This window comes from Myotis myotis, unplaced genomic scaffold (assembly GCF_014108235.1).
Source record: "Myotis myotis isolate mMyoMyo1 unplaced genomic scaffold, mMyoMyo1.p scaffold_m19_p_8, whole genome shotgun sequence".
Lineage (NCBI taxonomy): Eukaryota > Metazoa > Chordata > Mammalia > Chiroptera > Vespertilionidae > Myotis > Myotis myotis.
In genome coordinates this window covers 71,667,462-71,694,937 of record NW_023416390.1, presented here as the reverse complement: position 1 = coordinate 71,694,937, position 27,476 = coordinate 71,667,462, and the positions used below count along the sequence as shown (strand labels likewise).

Below are 27,476 nucleotides of genomic sequence, written 5' to 3'. Positions count from 1 at the left end.
TAAAAAAAAAAAAGTTATCCTCGTGAGTGCCTACATCCCAGGATGCTAACAAACCTCAACCTCCCAGGCCAAGTAAGATTTAGCAGGCATGAGTCTTGCCTAACTAGTGTATCACCAGTCAACCCATATAGATAGAGAAAGTGCCAAATTACTTTGAGAGCAGAGTCATGCCCAAAGATTAACTAAAATATCATTGGTAATCTAGGTTTTATGGAATTAAGTATTGAATTCATTTACTATTCCAATAATCAGAACACGACATTAGGAAAGTTCACTGTAGTTGAAGGCATTGACCTGAATTTTTATGGAGATTAACTTTGGAAGAGATTTATGTATATATCCCAGCAAATGATTACCTGCGCAAGTTTGATTGGATTCGTCTTCATTGCTCCCACAATCATTAGCTCCATCACAAAGCCATCTCTTGGGGATACAGCGATTGTTCTTACATTTAAATTGATCATCAGGACAGCTATGATTGGCTGGGGCAGAGGGTGGAGGGAGAGGAGGAGAAAGTTTAATGACATGAAATTGGATAAAATTATGACTATTTTAAGCCATAATTATGGAAAGATTATAGTAATTGTAATATTAAAGTACAGTAAAGTAATAGCTTCTTTCATTCAGTGTCTCATATTTATCAAAATATTACTATTCAAGGCTCTTTTAAAATATAATAATTTAATAGAAGACATCAATTTATTACATCTCATATAAAAGTAAATATATTTTTCATGTCTTCACTCAAACCAACTATATCACTGCCTTTGGTTTTTCATCCTTAAACACAACAGGTAACTAAATTTCAGATTTTTTTTTTTTTTACCAACCTCAAAATTTAATGTGAAGTATAGGAAATATGCATCAAATAATTTAATCATAGGTAAAAATACTTTTTTAAAACCACACATTAACTCAAGTAGTTCTTGAAATATTAAATAAGCCTATTTTTGTCATGCTTTGTGCAACATCTGGAAGAAAAATGACAAAATTAAAAGCATCAGTTGGGACCTAGAATTGGCTAAATATGAGGTCCTGCATGATTTTAATAACAAAATGGATCACTATGAGTTTCCTTCCCTAGTACAAACAAACATGCAACCACAGAATATACTGAGGACAAGACCAATCCTCAGAAGGGAAGCTGTAGAAAGCTGAGGATTTAGCATCCAATATCTAAGCACAACAGGGGGCTATCTTAAAGTTAACCTAATGTGATTATTTTTCCTGCATTCAGGAGGCTAAATTCCTAACTGAATTGGCATGCTCTTTAGTATTTGTTTTAAAACTTCAACATCCTTTTTGAAGTAATTTTTTAAAAGCCTAGTATTTGTACTCTGTATAATAAAAATAAATTTTGGCATTCCTTATACTTAGAATTTAAAAAAAATAGCTGTTTTACCATGCTGTTGCGAAGCAAATGTATGCCTTTCCAGCCAGTTTCTAAACACTTTTTCTTTAAAGTAGCTTTGGTGATAAAGTGATTTTATCACTTTTTAGAAAGTTTCTACTCATGTTTATTTTTTAAAAGGTGGAAAAGCTTTATGTTGTCTGGCATTTGATCATATTACCATTTTCTACTCACTGCAGGGACTTTAAAAAAATAAAATTAAAATAAAAGTCATCCAATATATTAGAGGGTCAACATCTGAAAGTACTAAGATTATGCGTAAGCATTTCATTGAAGCTTCTTGATCAGTGACCTTTGCAATTTTCATCAGTGATGTAAATCAGAGTTCAAAATGAAGGGCAAATATAATCCATAGTTTTGTGAGGTCAAGTTGGGAATTCAAGGTCAAAGCTTATGAGTATTTAAAATCTAAAATAATTCTCTGAAATAAATTATGTATTTCTGGAATATTCACCATGGAACCCCAGAAATAAAATGCTGCCCAGAATCGCTGAAATATTTAGAGATTACTCCGTATTGCTGGAAGCTGACCACAGATGTTTAGTTTGTAGTTGCCCCATTTACTTAGTCACTTATTCAGCCACGTGCTAGATGCTTTGTTAGACTCAAAAAGATGCTACAATAAAATGTGTCTCCTCACGAAGAAATTCACCTATTAGATGCACCATAGAATTAAGCATACAATTGCATTGAGCTGTGGAAACTACCATAGTAAAGGAATATATAAGAGATATTTAACTCGGAGCTATATTGAGAGGATATTATTTTGGTGTTCAAAAAGGACTTCTCTATGAGAGTAATAGAAAACGATGGTGAATTCCACTGCTAGAAACAGAGGGTGTAATGAATGTCACAGAGGAGAGAAAATAACCTTTTTTTAGAGATCTACTTGTAGTTCAACTTGGTAAGGACAAAGAGGTTAAATGGATTCATGAAAGACATTTAAGGCTAAAAATGTAAAGACAGGATATAACATAAAGTGTCTTATATGTAAGTCAATGAATTTTAGAATTTAACTTGATCATGTACTGTTACTGAAATATCAAGACTAGATTTTGGTATTTATTTATTTATTTAATATATTTTATTGATTTTTTACAGAAAGGGAGGGAGAGAGATAGAGAGTGAGAAACATTGATAAGAGAGAAATATTGATCAGCTGCCTCCTGCACATCCCCAATGGGGATGTGACACAACCAAGGTACATGCTCTTGACCGGAATCAACCCTGGGACCCCTCAGTCTCCAGGCCGACACTCTATCCACTGAAACAAACCAGTTTGGGCTAGATTTCAGTATTTAATTGTCACCCTGGATGTAGTGTAGAAAGTGGGATTTAGTTAAGGAGGGATTCTGGTAGGAATAGTAGCAAGGCACTTACTGAATTAATCTAAGTAGTAGTCTAATTTAGTCAGTGAAGTTGAGAGAAGGTAAAGATAAAATATTAATTATTTAGGGGGTAAAAGAGAGAGGATTCTTTGGTAGAATTTAATATGTACCATGAGTGAATTAAAAGACTCCAGAAAAAGCCCATGATGTATGCTTGGGTGATGAGGTCGTACATGATGAAAATAAGAGAAAAATACTGACAAGAAATTTTAATGCTACAATTAATGGTACAAATATATTCAAAAGGAATAGTGTTTCTTTGTGAGTTGGTGAAAAGAACAATCTCATAAATTAAAGCATGGAACTAAAGGCTAACGCATGAATATTGTGATGAAATATTTGTACTCTGAACAGACATTGACTACTTAGGGAGCTGATATATAAGGAGTATTCATTAAAACCATGAGTAAACACTGTGATTTAGAAGAAATGAGGCAGTTAATTTAATCAATAATACATCATTTGTGCAAAATAAGTAGGAAAAAAACACACCTTGTACTCTTACATAAAAAAATGCTTCTTTCACTCCAAAACTTTGGCTAATTGTATCAATTATTATTAATTTTTTATTTGTAGTTTCACACTTTATAGTTAAATATTAATGAGTTTGAAAATAAGAAATGAATAATGTTGCAGTTAAACCCATGTTTGGAAATTAAAAGTAAGTAGTGCCACCTGTGTTAATGACAGTTTATGTGTTATGCATTTATGCACAATTTGAAAATATCTTTCAAGTTCATATTCTTGGGGTTTGTACCAAAGCACAGATAGTTTCATGATATAAATGCTCAGACCAACTTTATTCAATCATAACTACAAATTTTAAAACTTTATTTTTATATTCTTGATTAAAAATAAAAATAAAAATGGAGATTTGACAGTTAACTCACAATTAGGTCAGCCACTTTAACCTGGAAATGTCTTTAACTTAAATGTCTTTAATTACAATTAGGAAGCAAACATAATTTTAAAAAATGTATCTAAGTCAAATCAAGAGAGCAAAGATGCATATGTCCAGCACATACCTCTCTCTCTCTTCATATAAAAATATTTTATATCTCTCAAAACCACTCAGGTAGTGACTGTAATCAAATACTAGTATATTCTCAAAACATTATTTAATGTGTTTCTCAAAGAGTTTTCCTATTATGTATGTGGACATTTCATTATCCCCACAAAAACATGAAACTATTTCTATAGCAGCAAATGATAGATAACTAAAAATAAGCCAAACAGGAGAAAAATCAAATCTTTCATTTCTCTCTGAGTGCCCCATATGTGTCTCCTACCATGTACCGAGGCAGCCAAGTTAGGGAATAACATTCTGCAAACCCATGTCTGTCTCCTTGGATCTCTTCCAAGGCTTAGTTGCCAAGGAGCAGTGGAGTGGCTCATGACCCTCTGGACCAGTAATTCTTTCCTGAGGGAGTTTAAAGTGATTTTCCACATCTTTAAATTCAGGGATCCGAAGGGGTCTCTTACAGCCACATCCTGACAGTGGTGTGGTGGTGCTGCAGCACAAATGGGAAAGGAGAGGACTTCTGGGGCAACCGAAATGATAATGTTAAAGATGGGGCAGGATGAGAAAACCAGCACCTTAAAACTATGCAAAGGATGACTGAGAAAAAACAAACAGTTCAATTATTATCAAATACATTTTTAGATTTTCACAAACTATTTTCATAGTTCACACACTTAAAGGGTCAGGGAGAGTTAATATTACTTAAGTGAGAACATACAGCAATTCTCTGAATCTTCATCACTTCCATCCAGACAGTCATCATCACCATCACATTTCCACCGAGCTTGGATGCAGTGCCTGTTCTTGCAACGAAATTCTCCAGCTTTACATACGTGAGGTAATACTTCTCCCGGATTAACTAGGTTAAAAAAAAATCCAAGGTGTATGAACAATACTGGCTCTATTGATTCATTAAAATGTTATAATAACTAAACACTGATTCATTTTATTGTATGGAAAATATAAAAACATGCTAGCATTGTAGTGACACCAATCTCTGGAAATAAGAAAAAATTAAGTTTTTCTGACAATAATTATCCTACTAAAATATTTAAAGATTACCAAAATAACAACAACAACAACAACAATAATAATAAACCACATTATATTTGGTTGGGTTTCTATGTTGAGTTTTTAGTTTTATTTTTTAGAGGGCTTTCATTCATAAACTCCATTGATCACTATGACAACCTATACAGTAGGCCCAGCAAATCATTTTACCATTTCCCTCTTATAGATCAGTATGCCCACAATTAATGAAAGTGCAATGACAGGCAATAGCACATAGCATTGATAACTGCATTTATTTTGTTGGTCTCTAGATGGGAGAAAAACTCAGGCCTGCTTAAGTATTAAAGAAAGTGTTAAGTTAATCAAAACAATCTCGTTATGTATCGGAATTCTACGCAGCGCCTTTCTCCATATATTCCATGTCCTTTAATCAAATGTTAGGAATTCAGTTAATTGGGGTTTATTCACGGACTGAAAGTGTTAGTATTCTTCTGTTCTCTTTGAGTGGATTCAGCAGAGTCTCAGAAGAGAAGGGAACATGTGGCGATAGTAACAGTAAATGATTTGTGTTTCACAAACTGAAACAGCGTTGAATTACTAAAAGCTGGTTTATTCATAGGAAAAGCACAGCTGATCTTCCTTTTCCAGTTCTAAAGGCTTTCAACTTTACTTTGGATAACGGGTTTGAACTGATGAACTGTCACAAAACCTATAAACATAGATATGGAGAGAAAAACAAGAGATATGGAGAGAAAACATGTGGCGTTTCCAGAACACTTGGTGTTAGCACTGTCTTAATCTTTGTGTTTTCCCTGCTGCAAAGCACTGGAGAGGGACTGCGACCTGGAGGGTAGCTGCAGAGAACCTGCTTCAGAGACATGTAGCAAAGCACACACTTGTGCGTTCGTGGGGCCAGAAAAAAAAAAGCTGCCTAATAAATTCATATGCTTAAAGTCTTAAGGGTAAAAAAATAGTATGGTAAATGAAATATTCAGTTAGAACAAAGGTAATCCTGTGTTTCTTCTGTCCTTCCTTCTAAGACAGCAGATACCATATGTGGGAACTGACAGTAATTTTTTCTCCCTGTTTAACGCTAATCTTTTTCAATAACAAAATGCTGTAGCAACCAGTTCTCTAGTGATGTCATTTCTGTGGGGTCTCTTTAAATAACAAATTTTGTTGTGTGGGTGTGTGTGTGTGTGTGTGTGTTTGTGTGTGCATGTGTGTTATGCCCAAATAGGAAAGGACCACAATCTAAAAACAAAAAGGGAAGATCCCTGGGTCCCCTACTCAGCCCCTACTAAGGTGCCTTTTCCTGCCACAGCAGGGAGTGAGGGTGAGCATCTAAACAAAGTGAAAGCGCACGCTGGGATATGTCTGCCCATCTCTAGGATCAAGCTTTTCTCTCAAAAATCCGTAGAATTGATCACTAATAACATGCACATTTTCCTTACTTTGACTTTCAAGTCCACTCAATTAGACCCTCAGATCTTTGAGGGTGGTATAGTTTCTTCTTTTGAATCCATTAAACCTCACTTAGGAGCTAGGCACTTAAGGAATAGTCGTTTGATTAATTTCTTCTCTATAATCATCAAGCCTAATTTTTCTTAGAGGTTTTTTTTTTTTTTTTTGGTCGTTGTTTGTTTTTGTTTAATTCCAGTTAAACAAGAAAGCTGATTTGAGATGTGATCAGCTTCCTTTCCCATTTAAGTTTAACTAAAATTTTCTCTACTCTTTCTATAGGTGACTTCAAAAAAGATAAGTCAATTCCATTGCTTCATATCGTAAGGACTGAAAAACCCAAGAAACCATCAGTTCTCTTCTGATAACAAACCCACCAATTGTAAAAGTTTGGCTTTTATGTGGCTATTTAAACAATAACCCAATCCACATAGAAAATATCCAAATATAAGAGTGAAAGTAAAATTGCTTCCGAACAATTACATCTGTATTAAAGAAAAATGTCTAGGGGAAGACAAATTAACTAAGTAAATCGAATTTAAAACTAAATATTATTTAACATAATCAACCTAGACATCAAGTTTTTAAGTCTACTTAGAGTTCAAATGTTTTTCAAATGATATTTAGGTCATTATGGAATGAATGCAAATAGGCAGATTTTCCAAGTTTCTTTTAAACATGGTTTCAAATATATGTAGATAGTTGATTATTTTTAAATGATGTTTTCTAATACAAAGGTGGAAAGTTTTGAACATAGATGACAATATAAGTTTCAAAACAAGATATGAATAATTGCTTGAAAAAGAATAGAACTAACATCTTGAGATTATTTCATCATTTTTATATCTACTGTTTTTGATATTGATGTATAGAAATATCATTATTATACTTCAATATTGCTGTAACAGCAGTTAGGCATTGCTTATACCTGTAACAACAAATAATGAAACATATAAAATATATTTGACATTTAGAAAAATATTTTTATTGATTTCAGAGAGGAAGGGAGAGGGAGAGAGAGATGGAAACATCAATGATGATACAAAATAATTGATTGGCTGCCTCCCGCACGCTCCGCACTGAGGATCAAGCCCACAACCCAGGCATATGCCCTGACCGGGAATCAAACCGTGACCTCCTGGTATAGGTTGATGCTCAACCACTGAGCCATACCAGCCGGGCCTTGACATTTTCTAAAGTTTGTCTTCAATTCTTCTAAGCCCTCTAATTTGTTGGACAAGAAACATCCATCCCTGGTGTTCCTATATGTCTTGTGTAAGCTTTTATTCTGAAATATATATATATATTTTTTAGGGATGCTTATATAACTAACAGCCTTGGAAGATGAAGACAGTACATCCTTCTAGAACAGAGAGCAGGTTTTTTTGTCGATCTGGATAGTAAAGATGATGTCTCCCTTCAGGACTAAGGTTGGGCAGATGTTTCCGTCAGACTCTTAAGCTCTTCGGTGGTGCTACGGAAGCTGTGAGCTCAGCATCCCCCGGGGCCCGCCTGTGCATTGCCCTCATATGGTTTGGGGGTGGGATGAGACCAGGAGAATCAAAGTGAATGTTAAATTTAAGCTGTCTGATGTGCCACGAATAATAAAATGCTTTGCTTCTGATTCAGAAATTGTCTCTTGTTAGAATTTATGACACACTGAGTGGCTGACATGTTAGCTTTTAACTAGAGTGAAATCTCAGACCCTTCAAAATTTTTGACATCATAATAAAGAATTTTTATTTTAAGATGTGTGGTTCTGATTTTGAGTCTCCTGGGACATTTCGCATCATTAGTTTATTGTAGCCCAACCCAAGTTTTCGAGATGTAACCAGAAATTATGTCACAGAAACACCATATTATTAGTGCTGACAATTAAGTTTGTTCAGATTCATAATTATAGAAGACATATTCTTTCTGAGCTAACATTGTCCTTTATCAAGAAAATATTTAATGTGATAGGTGATAATATGGGTAAAATATCAGCTTAGAGATGCATGGTACAGATGATACATTACAGAGTTAACATAGAATTTATTAACCAATGTCATCCCCATATTCAATTTTTAAAAAGGTAAAAATAAAATATAAAGAAAAAAAGAAAGCATCCCCATACAGTTGTAGTGTTACCTTATGAATATGAGACAAACTTGACAAAAGTAATTTTGTTCTTCACTTAGACTGAATAAAAGTTCCTGGGATATTAAAACGGGGGCTGGGGGGAGTGGAGAAAGCATAGTTTTTGTTTTTGGGGTTTTTTTCTCAGCAGTGACCTAACTGTGAGGAGTTGGGCAGCAATGGCCTCTGTCATGCTTGCCCAGTTGATGACCAGGCAATCTACCGATTTTTGTGAGAACAAGAAACATTATGGAACAAGTATATTTGGCACCACATAAGAGAGCCAATCGGACCTATAAAAATGAGAATAATATCTTTATACCTTGTACAAACTTCTATAAAGAAGATATTAGGTAAATAATTTTTGCACATCTAATGCTTTCCTTGAGATTCTTCAATGCAGGAAGGCCAGTGTCACGCACCGAACAGAACAATGCCTGGCACAGAGCCAGGCAAAGAGTAGATGTGTCAACATACTTGTTTCATGACTTACCAGAATTAACAAAGGTTGATAATTCTGCATGACAGCCATTATTATAGCGGAAAAATTTTTTTCTGGGGACTATATCAATACTTCAGGAAAACAGTACCATTTCAATTGGCTTATCACCCAAGAATGTGAGTGAAGTTAGTTTATTTTAAGGGGTAAAGATCAATAAGTAGATGAAAAGAAAGAGGGACTGGTAAAGTTCTTTCTGTGACCCAAAATTAAACATATAGGAAAAGCTCCACGTGTGCCATTTTGTTCTAATACTTATTATGACTGAACCTACATTACACATGGGTGTTTGGGCACAGCCATATATTGTTTTCAGTATATTAACAACTGTTACAATGGCAAACTTTGTGGCAGAGTTGTGTTTTGTACTATGAATTTGAAAATTGACGCAGAACTTGTAATTCTACAGCAAGGGTTATTTTTATTAAAAATTTTACAACATGATCTCATCAGTAAGAAAACTGACAAAATAAAAAATAATCTTCTAATTTAATCAAAATCAAAAATAAAATTACATGAATTATGACATGCCTTGCAAGTAACTGCAGGCTGTCAGACATTCTTTCTTACCATACCTGCTATTACAGTATTAAGATCAGGCTTCAGTACATTACAAAGGGAAATATGTATTATAGTATTAACTTTCTTTGGTAAAAACTGGTAGAGTAATTGCTGGAGTTAATGTCTAGATCCTAATAAAGGAAGTAACCTACTAAAATTTATTTCATTTTATTTTATAATTGAATTATCTCAGATTTAGGCCTCAGCTAAGTAATTGGACTTAATACATACTAGTATATTCCTAACATTGGTTTAATAAGTGTGTCATCTTTGAACAAAAGCCTATGTTTCTAACTTTATTATGTTTCCTTTCAACCCACTGTGTTAATGTGTTCTAAATTAATTCTTGTCTCTTCTCTCAGTTGATGCTTTTCTGTTTACTGTTATTGAAACTACAATAACTTAGTTTAAAGCATTAGTCCCAGTACATAAAATTTAAAAAAAAATCCTATTGTACCTATCAGTCTCACATTAGAACATGTTTGTTTGTTTAATTTTTTGTTTTTGTGTTTGAGGAGTACAGAGTTTCTACCTATCCCTTCATTTGAGCAGGAAGAGAGAAGACCCTGAAAGCAAACTTCAAGTTGTGCTTTATTGGAAGCCTTTATATAAGACATATAATACAGGAAAGCAGGATGAAACATGCTGCTATAGGTTTTGAATTTTCTCCTTTAGGTCATGGGGGGATGACCTTTTATTAGATAGAGTAGTCTTCCGAGCAGCCAAACTAAGTGGCACATAATCTTTTGTGAGTTCCTATGCAGAGAAGCCATAAATATTCATCTAGATAGGGCTTCTAAACTTTTTATTGCCTTAAACTTTTTACTGCACATTAGATTGCATACATCTTAGAACATAAGGCCTGTCACAGCTGAACAGATAAATGGCGCAGCCATAGTGGAGCACTGTTTTTGACGGAGAAATCTATCTGGTGTTCCAGAAGGTGAAGAAAGTCACAGAGTACCACTGATACATAATTGTGCAATGCTACCTTTGGATGATCAATATTTTTGCAATGCTTAAGTTGCTCTCCTAGGAGTAAGATATGTTGGAAATTTTTCTTTTCTTTCAGGCCACTAAAAAGGCATTTAAAAAATTAGTTTCACTATACTAGACAAAATTATCCTGCTATTTTAATAAATAGTAACAATCATTTTTGTAGAGCTTAATTTACTTTTTTGAAATTATCCATGTGCTCATTTACTAACTTTGTATATTGTGATTTTTCCAACAAAGGCATCAAGATCTATAATAATAAAAGCATAATATGCTAATTAGACCAGACGTCCTTCTGGACAACCTTCTGGTTGAAGCCAGGGCTGTGAGGGAAACCCAGGTCCTAGCGCCTGCAGATGGCTAGAGGGAAACCTGGATGACAGCAGCCGGGGGAAGGAAGGCCTACTCTTGCACGAATTTTGTGCATCGGGCCTCTAGTAAATAAACAAACAAACAAACAAACTCACTTGGTAATTGATCAACTGGATTTACATATGTTAGTCCAGGGAAGTAAGTTCCAAGTTACTATGCTACACCTGGCCTCAATTCTAGTTGTGAGAGAATTTGACCATGGCACACAAAATTCACAAGGACAAAGAATGCAGCATACTCATTCTTGATGCCTTCCAGGCATGGCATTAGAATTCATCCTTAATCAACCATGTAGCAAGCCAATATTTTCCTGCTGGGTGAATGCCTCTTCTGGCATGGCCTTATGTTTCAAGTTCAATGAGAAACAACCAATGGTGTTTAATTCCAGGTTGACCATCTGCCAATGGGTTTTTGTTCATTTTATGTCAGTTTAATGAGAATGACTGAAACCAAGATGATCATATCTCAATGGTTGCAACATGCATTTTTGTTTTGCTTATTAGTTCAGATTATAGAGTTGATCCAGTTGAAGCCAGTTCACAACACTATAAACTAGCCTGAACTAAATCAGAAACCCAGAAGAATCAACATTAATGAGAGATTAGTGATACACTGAGATGTTTTGCACTATATTCTGTAACTCTATTTGTAGTCCTTTTGCATTTAATTTCCTCATCTACAAACTAAGACTAACATGTATTTTAAAAACCTTTACCATCATATGACTAGAAGCTGGCATAGAAACTTTGAATTCTTTTCAAGAAAGTATTTGCTACATTGTTTCTCTTGATTTTTCCCTTTATGTTTGAAAAAAAACTAAAAAAGTTACATGCCGCATTAAAGATAGAATTTAATTTTTAACATCAAAATGCAACAATTTCTTAAATAATAACTGACCTTTATTATTGTTGTTTTTTTTTAATATATTTTATTGATTTTTTACAGAGAGGAAGGGAGAGAGATAGAGAGTTAGAAACATCGATGAGAGAGAAACATCGACCAGCTGACTCCTGCACACTCCCCACTGAGGATGTGCCCGCAACCAAGGTACATGCCCTTGACCAGAATCGAACCTGGGACCCTTGAGTCCGCAGGCTGACGCTCTATCCGCTGAGCCAAACCGGTCAGGGCAATCGTTGTTGTTTTTTTACTTAACATTGTTTATCAATTGTAAATCAAGATGAAATAATTTTCTTTCTCATTCCCTTTGATTGTTTTGGGGTTATATATACAGAAATAACCAGTGATCAACATATCCTATATAATAAAAGCCTAATATGCAAATCAACCAAACGGAGGAATGACCAGTCACTATGATGCACACTTACCACCAGGGGGCAGATGCTCAATGCAGGACCTGCTCCCTGGTGGTCAGTGCGCTCTCAAAGGGGGAGCGCCACTCAGCCAGAAGCTGGGCTCATGGCTGACGAGTGCAGTGGTGGTGGTGGGAGCCTCTCCGGCTCAGTGGCAGGCAGACATCCCTCTTGCAATCCAGGACCGCTGGCTCCTAATCGCTCACCTGCCTCTCTGCCTGATGGCCCCTAAGCACTCTACATGCCTTCCTTATCGCCTCCTAACTGGTCCCCTGCTGGTCTGGTTGCCCCCTAACTGACCCCTGCTGGCCTGGTCGCTCCCTAACTGCTCCCCTGCTGGCCTGATCACCCCTAACCACCTCTGCCTCCGCCCCCACCACCATAGCTTTGTCCGGAAGGAATCAGAAGTCCAGATGTCTGGTAGACCTGGTCTAATTAGCATATTACCCTTTTATTAGTATAGATTTCTCCCTTTCTTCCTTTCTCTCTTAGTTTCTCTCTCCATCCAACTGATTCTATTTGGAGAATCATGAGTAACACATAGTTCAAGATTATCATTCCAGAAACATTTATATTGTACTCAACATATGCAGAGCATGGTTACCATTGCTGTTCTTAGGGGGCATGATATGTGTAGAGAGAACAAATTTCAGAAGTGTCACATAGAATTCACAAGATGAGTAAACTAAGGAAAGTTAGAAAAAGTTAATAAAGTGACTTTAATCTGGGTCAATCAATTCAGTTAATTCACTACTTTGATAAAATCAAGAAATTCCCTAGAAATCTCTTTTTTTTTTTACCTCCTTCCTTGCCTTCACCACCAAATCTAGATAACTGAGTTTATTAAGCTACTGAGGATAACTTGAGGCATATGGTGTGCATCACATATCTATGTAACCAACAACTATACATTTTTAGTGAAACTACTGATGTTGAGTTTCCCTAACATTTTCATAAAATGTTTTCTTCTGTGGCATATACTTACCGCTATTCTTTTATTAAACTATATGCAGAAGTGACAGGATACTCTGCAAAATTTCATGATTTTCATTATTCATCTGTACATTAGAAATTAGCATTTCATAATCTAAAAGGAATTATACCTAAACACGTATCTGAATTTCTCTTTCCAAGTTTGATTTTTAATTCCTGTGGTTTCATCAGCTTCTGGTCTTCCAAAAGACACGTATAAACAATGGGTGTAACAAGAAAAGAAACTCACATGTGCAAGTTGTTCCATTTTCATCTAAAAGCTGATTATCAGCACAAGCACATACTCGGCCTCCTGGGATGGCCAAGCACAGTGTACTGCAGCCCCCGTTATTCACTCGGCACATATTGTCTCCTGCAAGAGGAATGAAGGACATGTGTCAGAGCACTCTGGCTCCATCCAAAGTTAGCCGGTTATTTCTAGGTGTAGGTAGACTTCAATATGTACACACATGCACACACAAACACACACACCACACACATTACGTATGCGTCCTATCTAATAAAACAGAAACATGGTAATTGGCGTACGACCGCTACCCTTCCCATTGGCTAATCAGCGAGATATGCAAATCAACTGACAACCAAGATGGCGGCCGGCAGCCAGGCAGCTGGAAACTAACACGAGGCTTGCTTGCTTTAGTGACGGAGGAAACCAATGTTCCCCGCCTGCCGTTGCCGGCCTCTCATCTGCACTCTAAGCAACTATGTTACAAAAATAGAAGCTAAACAAAACTCCGTGCTTCAGCCAGCAGGACTGCAACATTGTTTCAAATACAGAAGGGTAAACAAAGGCCTGAAACCTGCTTTCAGCAGTGGAAGTCTCATAGCTGGAGCCGAGCCTCAGAGCTAAAGCTGGCCCAGAATGAAAAAAAAAAAAAAGGAGAAAAGGACAGGTTGGGAGCTTCAGTCACCTGTCAGCCTGAAAACGGCCCTCAGCCCCTGACCCAGGCTGGCCAGGCACCCCAGTGGGGACCCCCACCCTGAAGGGTGTGTGACCAGCTGCAAACAGCCATCATCCCCTCACCCAGGCTGGCCAGGCACTGTGGGGACCCCCACCCTGATCCAGGACACCCTTCAGGGCAAACCAGCCGCCCCCCACACGTGCACCAGGCCTCTATCCTATATAGTAAAAGGGTAATATGCCTCCCAGCACTGGGATCAGTGGAGCCGTGAGGCCTCCCGGCACCGGGATCAGTGTGACAGGGGGCAGCACCCAAACCCCCCTGATTGGCCCTGCTCTGTGTGTGACAAGGTGTGGCGCCCCAATCCCCCCACACCCCCCACGGGCCCTGCTCTGTGTGTGACGGGGTAGAGCCATAACCTCCCCATCGGCACTGCCCTGAGTGTGACAGTGGTGGTGCCCCAACCCCCTGATCCGCCCTGCTCTGTGAGTGACAGAGGGGAGCTCCTCAACACCCTGATCATCCCTGCTCTGTGTGTGACAGGGGGGAGCTCCCCAAACCCTAGATCGACCCTGCTCTGTGAGTGACAGGGGGCGGCACCCCAACTCCCCAATCGGCCCTGCTCTGAGCCCGACCAGGGGCTGCACCTAGGGATTGGGCCTGCCCTCTGCCACCCGGGAGCGGGCGTAAGCCAGCAGGCTGTTATCTTCCAAGGGGTCCCAGACTGCGAGAGGGCACAGGCTGGGCTGAGGGAGCCCCCTCCCCACCGAGTGCACAAATTTTTGTGCACCGGGCCTCTAGTTAATATGTAATTAATTAATTGATGAATGCATCCAGGATTTCTGCTGAATCCTTAATGAAATCCAGAAATGTTTGAACATATATGCTGTGCTGATGTGAGGAATTTTCGTGTTGGTTGTAGGACAATGATCTGTGTGTAGTTGGGTACCGGAAGAGAGAGGGGGGAGGAGAGAAGACAGAATGGCATCTGTCTAGGATCGTTCCCCAGATTAGGAAGTCTGAGTTTTTTGGAAAGTAGACCACCAGCACTTGGAATGTGGCTTTGGATCCCAAGTGAACAGAAAGAAAGTGAGCTTGCGGAAAGCAGTGGGGTATTGCTCCCCTTGTGCAAGGAGTACATTGGCATGTCAGTGCATTGAGGATAATTGTGAAGCCTTAAGAATGAGCAGCCTTGCTGGTACCAGGAGACTGTGCAACACACAAGGGTAACGTGTTGTCCCAGTGGACCTGAACGGCACAGGCACTGATGAGGCGTGCACAGACATCAATAAACAGGCACAGGGGGAAAGTCGTATGTCCATACTCATGAACATATGGGAGACACCCTGGGAGATTCAGATACAACGGAGGTAAAATTTTTGAAGAGGCTTGGAAGTTCTGTTTTATAAAGATGTAGGTGAAAATAAATAAAATTTAGGTAATCATCATTTTGATGTTATTATTCCTACAAGCTAGAAAGGCCAGAAAGAAAGTACATTTTCTTATCATATATGTGTAGAATAGTTAGAAAGAACTCTGCAATGCAATCCAGCTGGCAGTGTAAATGTCAGGGTCTTTTACATGGGGGCATTTTCCCAAGTATCAATAAAAAACATTTTGAAAATATTAGTCTATCTTATTCAAACATTAAAAATAAAGAGCCTTTAATTACCCAGAGACATACAATAAAATGAAATAATAATTAAAACTGCATTGGCAGTTAAAGTGTAAGTGCCAACACTGTGACTGAAGTGACAGACTAGGTCAGGGGTGGGTAACCTTTTTGTGAGTGCATGCCAAAACCAGCAAAATCTCTGACTCAAAATTCTTCTGCATGCCAACGCTAATTTTTTGAGAACATATTATGCCTACTTGATATCTCTTAAGGTGTACATATGTGAAGAACCTTGAAGGAACAATAAAATTCATTTGAGCGACAAAAACACAGTATATGATGATGAAAAATATATTTATTTTTTAATGTATACATGTACACTGATAGTCCGACAGAAAACTTTATGACTCCGTTTGATATTATCAGTGGGACTTTTGCTGCTGCATCACTGATGACAGAGATTTTACATCAGGTTTATATTTCGTGACCTTCAGAGATATGCACGAGCTACTACTTTCATCCATCAGGCTACTCCTATTATGAGACTTAACAAAATTCATCACTGAGAACAAAGATTCCCAAGCGTATGTGGATGAAACCAAAACACTGGTCGGATCTAGGAAGGCAGGGAGAGTTAAGGCAGAGGCATAGAAATTGCTCTTCCCCTCTCTTGTCAATCCATGTCTATGGTCTTTAAGATAACTCGTTCTGTAAAATTATTTATTTATCTAAGATGCACCTACACTGAATTTATCTCAAAAATAAAGAATTCGATATTAAGAAAAAAACTGTAAATGGAAGATTATAAGAGAGGGTTTCGCGTGCCAGCAGAAGTTACTGGCGAGCCATGTTTGGCACGCATGCCAGGGGTTGCCTACCCCTGGACTAGGTTATTGCACTGTGGGCCCCAGGGGTTGGAAATGCTATGTAGAAATTGTTGATAAATGAGTTTAAAGAATACTTGAAATGTTGCCCTATGCAATAAATATTTAACTCATCTCCATAGATTATTATCATGTGCCCGAATATCAACAGTATATAAATATTTTTTTCATTATTCTGAGGAATAAATTAAATTTGCTATGTTTATAAAAACTGAAAGATACACTTTGAAGCTAAGGAAGCTAATATTTAAAGCTATAGAACAATTTCTAAACTAGGAAGATAATTAAGCTTAGTTCAGACTTTTTCCAACAGCAGATGCAAAAAAATTCTAGGCAGCTTCCAAATATAGCTGTATTTATTCCATGACCATGGAATAAAAATTTAATATTTCATATTATTCTTAGGTGTTCTATGTTACATACCATATGTAGAGGACTGAACTGTAAGTTCAATATTTATTAAAATTCAAAGTCTGTAAAATTAGAATTACTTCAAAATAATTTAAAAACTATGAAAAATTAAAACTGTAAGAAATAAGAAGGTACTGAAAACAATATTTTAGAACATATTGTCATACTGAATACATACCTAAATATCAAATTCTTTTTTAAAAAATATATTTTATTGATTTTTTACAGAGAGGAAGAGAGAGAGATAGAGAGTTAGAAACATTGATGAGAGAGAAATATTGATCAGCCGCCTCCTACACATCCCCCACTGGGGATGTGCCCGCAACCCAGGTACATGCCTTTGACCAGAATCGAACCTTGGACCTTTCAGTCCACAGGCCGACGCTCTATGCACTGAGCCAAACCGGTTTCGGCAATATCAAATTCTTTAATTTAACAGCAGGACTCATACTTATTAGTCTTATTGAATGTACAATTTAAGTAATTAGAAATGAATTATCATTATTTCCACTTTTAAGTACATTTCCTTTTGTGAATCCTATGTGTTAAAAGTGAAGAATTGATACCTGTCCTGTCATAAATAAAAATCTAAAATCTAAATTAATTTAAATAAATTTATACCTCTTATTAAAATTTCTTAGATTTTAAAAATATTAATGGTATCCTAATATATTTTTAATTTATTACTTGACCATATTCCAAATAGAGCTCATATGATAGTTTTAATTAAATTCCTAGTATCTTGAAAAACTTTTTATGTAAAAATATTATCTTGAAAACACCACTGACTACAAATAGCATTAAAAATTTTATACAAAAATATTAATGAAAGATTTTATAAACATATTGATAGCTATCTTTATTGAAAATCCATTATGCACGAATTCTAGTGCTAGTTACCTTAAATATACATTGAATTCAATTTCTATAATAAACTTCTAAGTAGATTTTCTCTCATTTTCAGGTGGGAATATAGGGTTCAATGACTTTCCCAATGTCTACAAATAAGAAAAAAACTTATTTAAAAATAAGAATTTAGAATAATGTTTATTATTTACTAGTAGCCCTGTGCATGAATCCGTGCACCAGTAGCTCTCTATGGGGCCTGTCTGCTCTGCACCCACTGCCCAGAGGCCCATCTGAGGCCAGCAACGGGCGACAAGGCAAGTGTTCCAACCCACCCCCCAGTCACTCTGTACCTGCTGTCCAGAGGTCCTCTGTGGCCAGGGTGGAACGCTTGCCTCATCACCGTGGTGACAAAGCAAGCATTCTGCCAGGTTGCTCATGCTGCCTACTCTCAGCAGCCACCCTCCCGGGACTGGGGGACTCCAGCAGGGCTGAGAGGACTGGGCGCCGCCATCTTTGTGATGGAGTTATGGTTAATTTGCATATTACCCTTTTATTAGATAGGATTTCTAGATAATAGCAGTGGTATTATTATCACTATTATCATCATTATTTCTAAATAATTAGAAAAGGGATTTTCCTTAATCTAAAATTATTGATCATATATACTCTAACTTATTTATGTATGACAAAGTTCAGAAAAATAACATACTAAATAAAACAAAATAAAATCCTAAATGAAGTTTCTTTTAAAGCAGATACTTTAAAAATCAAATCTATAAGGAAAACAAATGAGGAATAACTTTCAAAATTAAGTTCCAGATAGTGGTCTGTCTGAGCCAAAAACTTTTTTTTTCCTCAATCTTAAAACTTGTAGATTTTTTCTGTCCCTTACAGTGTCTGGCATAGAATGTGTGTTTGATAAACATTAGTTACATTGATGAATGAAGACATGAATGAAGGAATGAATGAATGAAACTTTTAGTCAGCAATACGAATGACAGAAACAGTCATTTGGGAGTGTAGACATAAGGTGCATGTATGTGGATAGATATGTCTGTTTCATTACAATAAAAGAGATAGTCTTATTTGTATGTAAGTATACATACATACTTTGGCTATATACTTATTATATCAATGTAAATTATTTAAAGGCATATTATCTATAATAAAAGCATAATATGCTAATTAGACCAGACAGCCGGATGACATTCTAGACGTCCTTTCAGACAAAGGTAGGGCTGTGAGGACCGAGCCCCTTACATAAATTTCATGCATTGGGCCTCCAGTAACTTTTATAAAGAGTAATAAGGATACATGATATATTAAAACATTTCCTAAGCCTACATTAATATATGGATTTTTTAGGCCTCAGTAATTTGACTTTCATTAATAAAGTATCTTCACTTGAAACAATCGGTGGAATATATAAACCATTAGTGCAAAGGAATCCCATTGTTTCATTCTTCCCTTTATCTGAATTTTTTTCAAAATAGTGGAAGGGAAAAACTCCCTTTTCTATGTGCCTCCTAAACTCTTGAATTCTCAGTTTCATCATATGTGCAGTTAGAAGTCTCTGAACCTAATATGAAACATAAATCTATGGGAATTTTCTTTTCATCACTTGATAAGAGAGATAGTCAGAATTGTAGTTTAGAAGAGAAAATAAAAGTTGTATAAAGACTAGACAAATTATGTGTTTCATCTAGGATAATTTCAGAAGAATCAGCTTTGAATGATGTCAATCTGAGAAAGGAAAAAATGTGCCATACTTTTCTCTATTTTATAAATATATCCTTAAAAACAAACAAACAAACAAATAAAAAACCCAACAGTTTAATAGACAATATATATCTTAAGTTTATGTGGCACTAATTATATGTTTCTTTTTTTTTTTAATATATTTTATTGATTTTCCACAGAGAGGAAGGGAGAGAGATAGAGAGTTAGAAACATCGATGAGAGAGAAACATCGATCAGCTGCCTCCTGCACATCTCCTACTGGGGATGTGCCCGCAACCCAGGTACATGCCCTTGACCGGAATCGAACCTGGGACCTTTCAGTCCACAGGCCGACGCTCTATCCACTGAGCCAAACCGGTTTCGGCTATATGTTTCTAAATATTTATTAATACCTGATGTTCAAAAGATGCAAAGAGAAACACTGCTGAAATTATAACATGGGTAAGATAATATGTCTGTATTTAAACATCTGATTGCATTTTGCTTTATAATCTAGCTATTTTGATCAATGTAGTTAAATAAACTAAAAATTTAGATACTAAGTAGGTTATCCAATTTCAATGTCTAGTGACTGAGTAAAATAGATGTCGATCAGGTATCCTTTCTCCATTGTATTGTCTGTTCAAAACATTCAAGTAAGTATTTTGCCACACAAAGACTGGGTACAAAAAAAAACTAATTGATTATTTCACCTAAACTAATAAAAAACAATCAATTTGGCCAAATGCATTCTATCAGTAAGACAGAGCATAATGGTTTCTACAATAAAGACTGCATAAATAATTTAGTAATCAAGAATACACTTTCATTTTAATGTCCCTTTGATTACCAATCTTTTAAAAGTCCTTTTTAAAAATACACTGTCCATCCAAGAAACAGCACTAAACAATTATATGTCAATGACACTGTCTGGAATACCAAATATATTCCTCATAAATATAGAAATATAATCTTCATATGACATGTGTTTTTGTATATCATTGTGACACATTATTCATTTAGGTATTTATTTCAAATGCTTACATGCAAGGAAACTTCCAAATATATGCCTCCAGACTGAGAAATGAAAGGGGAAAATTAATTAATGTAAAACACAAGTACTGTTTTAAATTACTCTCATATAATATATATCTATTCCTTATAAAATATTTTTGAAGAAAGCATGTCTTATCTTTGTTAAATCTTTATGATGTGTCCCAAGTTTACGAAGGAAAAAGTGTCAGGATCTGGGTTTAAGCCCAAACCCATCTTATAGTTAGCTAAGATATTTCTCATCCATATGTTGCATTTAATTTCAGAAGAGAATGAAAAAAGAAAATGTGATTATATACTGATTGGTGTAATAAAATCCAGAAAATTAATCAATGTGGAATTAAAGGGAACAGCAACCCTGAAAACAAAACTCCACAGGAGATGAGAAGGGTTATTCTTGTTCATAGTCTTGGCTCCAATTTAGAGTAGACAAACAACAATGGTGGCGGGGGTGGGGACAGGGAGGATGTGAATGTAACAAAAAATATTACCACTTGATTTACGCAAGTGAAGCGTAATAATCTCTATTTTGCAAAATGAATGTTTAAAGTCCTCTGCTGTTTTAAAATGAATCCTTCTTCTATGTAGTCAACTCTGTTAATTTTTAGACAGTTCCTTATTCTGTAAACTAACGTTACTTTTTAGCTTGGGTGAATAACAGGGAAGATAAAGTTAGTTGGTTGACCTTGCGCGCTAGCCATCTGATGTAAGGACTGATACTACTCCCATACTCTGTGTTCCAGGTTACAAGCTGCCTGCAAAAATAACTTCCATAGAGCTCTTTGTAAAGTCTGCAGGAGGTCCAGAAAAACCCTTATTTGGGAGACAAAGGGCTAGAAAGATATATAGAGGGGAAACTTCCACCATATTTTGTTCAGAATTTGAGAGAGGTATTCTGCTCTGAGCCCACTAGCATAATAAAGATTCCTAATTAATTGGCTCATTAGGCATGCTATGTTCTGCTAGCTGATTTACAATATAACACAGGCAATTGTTCTATTCTTTATTTTGTGTCCACAACTATAGCTTATACCATCTCAAAATTTTCATTTTTTTTATTTTTAAAGATAATTTTATCTTTTATTAGCTATTAAAGCTTTATATACTTCTCACTCTATGTACTTCCATTATTTCATGAAATTGCATTTTTATTCCAATGAAACAATTGTAATACAGTAGAAAAAATGTTCTTAATTGAGATAGTTTTCTTTTAACATCCTCCTTTTAGCAGAAATATCTTCAAAATACTCTTGTTGCTAGATAACTTCCTACTGACAACATGTGCAATGGAACACTCAGGCTATAATTTTTCAGACTAAGTGCATTGAAATCTAGGCTCATTAAATTTTCACAAAAATATTTCCATTAAAAAAGGAATGACAACTAGAATCATAACAAAAATCTAGTATATACTTTACAAATGGTTTTCTTTATTTAATCCCTAAATTCTAAGTCATGGCATTCATGGGTGGCTTAATAAATCTTAATAAACATATAATAAACCACAGATGTAGATAAAACATAATTATCTGATTTTAATAAGACATGAATATAATGGTAGATTATTTTACTTTCATATCACCTAAATTAATTAAGTGCTTTTCAAATGTACATGAAACTAAAATAAAATATAGTAAGATACTGGTAAAAATGCAATTTCCTTATATAATGTATTTTAAAATATCTTCCCATAATATTTAGTTCCCAATCAAAGGTGTTCAAATGGCTCACAATAATCTTTGAAACCATTAAAAAGTTTTTTGTTTTTTTTTATTTACTTCAACAGACTTCTTCAGTGAAGACTAGATCCAAAAGGAAGTATTTGGAGAAACATTGAACTTCACTCAGATAGAATTCCCAGAGTTACTCAATCAGGTTATTTAGAACAATAAAATAATAAATTTTTATGGTAACAAATTCCAAGATTTGATTGATTTTGAAGTAAGTAGACACCTTTTATCATAACATTTCAGAAACACTGTCAAAATAAAATATTTTTGTAACTACTGAAGTGTTATTATGTTTGAAGCTCAGAAGCAATTTTATTTGGTGTTTAATACCTTGTTGCTTTCGTGGATCATAAATCTGAAGCCCAAACAGGGGTGGTCTTTCTCGCCTCAGTAATGTCACCACATTCGTTATCAAATCTAGTTGAAAAATGGAACCATTCATATAATCAGTCCAGAACACATAATTCCCATGATGTGACAGTCCGAAAGGATGGTTCAGCTCTTTCCCACTGTAAACAACCTATAAAATATAAACACATTGTGAAAGTTCAGAACTGACCTTTAGAAACATAACAAGTACTTAGAGTGGTTTTCAAATAAATATATCACATAGTGATCCAACTAATAGCTTAACTCACATTTTCTTTCAGTATGTTTGAAAAATAGATGTCACAGGGTGGGCATGTTTTTCTGTTTCTAGAACTTGTTATTTGAAGGAGACCATTTATATTTCATTCATTTAAATTCTCTCATATTTGGCTTTACACGTATGGTCAAGAAATGAAAATGTTAAAATGACTTTGACATTCTTCCCTGTGTCTTTTCTTTGCCATATTACAGATTCACATCCTGGGATAGAAACTGACCTGAGTAATTAGTGTCATTGTGTATATTGCAATATTGCTCATCCAATAGCCAAGGGATACAAGGTGATATTAAGACATTGGGAGTGAAAGGGATCTTTCTATTTTAATTGAGCAAATGCAAATTGAAGAAATGTAGGAGATGACAAGGAAAAAGATAAATATTATAATTTTGGACATAGAAACACAAATAGTAAATAGATAAACTAGGTTAGTAGGCTAATTTCAATTCTGGTTATCTTGATATATTCTTTACATTCCAGTTTTACATTTTTGTTGTTTAAATAGAGCGATCATGTGATAGGTCCTGTTTCACTTGTAGGGTTGTAGGGAGAAAAAAAGGAATAATACCTCCAATAATGATAATACTTTTTCAGCTTTTGCCATTTATAAAATGGATTGTATACCATATGAAAAAGCATATTATATTCACTTCATTTAATATTAGAGAATTGAGGAAGTTATTGAAATAATGTAGGGTTAGCAATCCAAATTTTGCTCCTTTTTTTCTGAATTCTTCAAAATAAATTTTCATATAGTGAATAATTGAGACAGTTTCTTATTTATTTTCTCACCTCAATCTAAGCTAAAACATGGGCCATTGAAATGTTATGTCTACTATGTACACGTCAACATCTTCAAAGAAATCATAAATATTTATTTAGTATCTGTTATGTATGTGACAGTTTAAATGGCGATAAATTTTACTCATTTGGAGAAAAATATTTAAAGCACTGTTAGAGCGAGTCAATGACTGAAGTAGTCTTAACTGATCAGTATACTATTTATTTCTCAAACAGAATTCATAATGAATGGGCTTAGCCAATTGTGCAGTCTTCCTTTCCAAAAAGGAAGAAAGGAAGTGTAGTATCAAAGACAGCATTTTGAGAAATTTAAATATTCCACTTTTCCATTATTTAACTAGACAGTTGAAGTTAGTTTATAATGTTATACATGCGTAGGGAATTATAAGGTAAAATACAGAGGTGATGATGTTCTCTCAACACTGCCTCTGCCACACAGTCAATGACATCCTCAATTTACCACTGAATTTCAGAATCATTTTGCAATGATTCTTCCAAAAAGAGGCAAGGGGAAGTTTATATCTATTCATACCAACAAGCTTGAAGTTCAGTTTATTCTTGTGTTTCCATTTCAGTGGCATGAAGTCCTTTATTTTAAAGGAAATGCATTATAATTAAGTTCTCATAATCTATAGGCTAAATTTCAGCTGCAAAATTTGAAGATATTTAAATAGAGTAGGGTTGCTTGGTCAGAGCAAACTCATCAAGAATGTAGAATTGCTGCATTTTAAAGCAGCTCTGATACCCTGAGAGCTTCTTTGAAAAAACTCACAAATCCTGGCACACCCCGGTGAGCGGGCCTGCTCTCCCAGAGGCAAATGCCAGCTGCACTGCGCTGCTCAGCCTCCTCCAGCCACCCCACCGAGACTGCTGGCAGCCACCTCACAGCGGTAAAATAAACTTGAAAGTATTTTTAACACAGCACAACAAGGCTCTGTGAAAACGCAGAAGCCTGCGGATTAAAACCAGCAGCATTTGTCTTTTACCTTCCTGTGAGTTCCATTCAAAAACACCTTTTCAATATGATCGTAATAGGCATCACACCAGTATAAGGTGCTGGTGTGAAAGTCCAGAGTTAAACCGTTTGGCCACAGCATCTTTGAAGTCACAAAAATCTGCCGATTGAAGCCATCCATCCAGGCCTTCTCGATCCTTCCCACGCTGTCGTCTATCTCATCTTCCTCCCAGTCTGTCCAATACATCCAACTACGACATTACAAACAAGAGCGTACACGTTATTTAAACAGCCTCTGTACAGAGGGCCACTTCCGCAAACTGGGCACCTCCATAAAATCTGATTACATTTTTATTTTTCTCCCACTTAAATGCTTACCTGCCAAAGGGAGCAGGCGGCTGGGAAGCACCAAGGGAAGTAAGGGTGTGTTCAGTGGAGCCCATCTTTTGGACACATTACAGAAAACACACTACCACACTTACTGGTCTCAGTGATTAAGCTAACAGTAAGCGCCAGATATTGATTTTCTTTGGTGCTGATAGCAAGTTTGGGAAATGGTTTGTGAGGCATTACTAACTATTTTTAAATGTTGTTCATTTTATAAAACATAATCAACTATGTAATTAAAAAGCCCGTTGACTGGCATGAAAACTCCTTGTATAGTTAATGATCTACTGCAGACTTTATTAAATCTCAGATGAATTATTAGTTTTCAAGACAGGCAATAGGACTGTCTTTGAACTAAAAGGCACAATCATACTGCGATTGTTTGGCCAGGTCTAATTTGTCTTCCTGATGCAAATTACCTGGTCTTTATGGATGCTTATTATTACCCCAAAACCCACAGAAGATGATTGAGCTGCACATAAGTTTAATAACAGTAGGTTGACTGACCTTAAGATTCTGAGATTTAATTTCTATCTCAAACAAAAGCTTCTGCCTTGAAGAACAAAATCATTCTGTGTCAGCTACAACAGTGGGAGAGGGAATGCTGCCATTCCCTCATGAATAAGGTTAAACTCCTCCACCCATGCTGTTTTAGGGTCGTGCGAAAGTGCTTGAGTTATTAAAGTGTAGGCTTTAATTCAGTCACCTCATAAACAAGTTTGTGAAGAGCCAAAGCTCTCCTAAGCTGCTTACCCTAGGAAGACCCTTATTAGATTCTCTACCTCTCACATTCTGTAGACCCTGAAGAATTTCTGAAGTAAGCTGGTAAACATCTGTATCCATGACGAATAATCCTACAGTGATCTAAACAGGCAGATTTGGGACAATTTAGGCTGAAACACACCATCCAAACATTTCGCCCATGAAGCTTTTAAATTTTTTCTTAACTTTATAATTATGTGGATATGCCTTTTTAGACCTGAGGAAGTTTATTAAGATTAGTGAATTTTATTGAGTCAAAATACATTCTGATCCTAGAAATAAACATGGAAATATTTATTTTATATCCTGTGTGTTTTTTGAGTGGTTTTATTATTGGAGAAAATTAGGAATAAACAAAAGAGTCATTCTGTTTGCTGTAATCCTATATAGTTAGGTATAACTACTCAACTTCAACTATTTAAATCAACTCTGTGAAAGGAAAATGTGCAACTTTTGTCTCCCTATTGATACTTTCATAAAATCTTAAATACAGTTAATCGATGCTCTATTTTTCTTGTTGCTAATTTATAACTTGTTAAAATTGCATTTATCTTTCCCTCTAGCTTTTCTTTTGAACATAGTAACACTTGTGTGTGTGTGTGTGTGTCTCTAACCCAAATTGCACATGCATGTGTACACCTATATATGTACAGATAAATGAAGAAAAATGAAGCATGATAACAGATATTCTAAACATACTTTGTATTGTTTTATACTTGAAGAAACATTTTTGTGATAAGACATGTTACTAAGATTATTTTCAAACAAAATAAAAGAAAAACATTTAAATAAGTGATGCCAATTTGATTGAGACTATATATGCTATCATCATCTACCTATTTCATTATCTGATTGAAAATTATATAGTAAAAGCTTTATAATCACCATCAAATATGAAGGTTCTTAAGTACGGAAAATAGAAAACATAACCTATAAAATAAGCAGAAACAAATATAAACATTGTTATAGGTGGAACTTGGGGTAGCCATCAAATCAAAATAATGTTAAGCCGGCCTTCTGTTAGTACAGCAAGAAAAAAATGTACCTCTAATTTTCAAGGCCTGTTCAAATGCAAGTTTTTGGTGAAGTTTATTCCTAGCCTTTCTGTCAAAACAGACTCTTTCCTTTGTTTCTTGTGACATCTTTTAGTTTTATTATCTATTGCATTTATTTCTTGAATTGCATTTAATGGTGCTGCATAACTGATCATTCCAAAAAAGATAAAAATAATTAAAGGCAGGGATTTTTTTTCTTATTTATATGTGTGCTTGTAATACTAAGCTTGGCTTTGCTGATATTAACCATGTCTCTAAATTAAATTGTATTATCTGATGGCCAATCCTAGAAATATCTTAATCCTAAGAGTTTCTCTGTAATGGAAGTAAAACAAATTTTATTGTTGAAAAAAATTGACTTTGTTGCTGATATGGTATCCAGCTGTTAACAAGAGGGTGTTATACTATTAGTTGAGATATGGCTGCACAAGATCCTCTTTGGGGGGAAATGTGAACTGAGCTTTGGACACAGTCGTATGGATGATAGTTTGAGAAGTGAGAACTGGAAATGTAGGTTTCTAAGCTAGTGATATACATTATAAAATATGAAATTATTAGGATGA

General features: G+C 35.6%; 1 protein-coding gene across 1 annotated transcript in view; it reads right to left on the bottom strand.

The window, feature by feature from the left end:
- The window catches only part of LRP1B (LDL receptor related protein 1B), a 1,379,523-nt gene that overhangs the window by 685,362 nt on the left and 666,685 nt on the right, over positions 1-27,476 (bottom strand). Inside the window, exons 13-17 of the mRNA XM_036320679.1 lie at positions 24,741-24,960; positions 22,638-22,827; positions 13,374-13,496; positions 4,539-4,679; positions 357-482 (exon numbers count right to left, since the gene is read on the bottom strand). Coding sequence (XP_036176572.1) covers positions 357-482; positions 4,539-4,679; positions 13,374-13,496; positions 22,638-22,827; positions 24,741-24,960 — 800 coding nt within the window. The remainder of the gene's footprint in view (positions 1-356; positions 483-4,538; positions 4,680-13,373; positions 13,497-22,637; positions 22,828-24,740; positions 24,961-27,476) is intronic.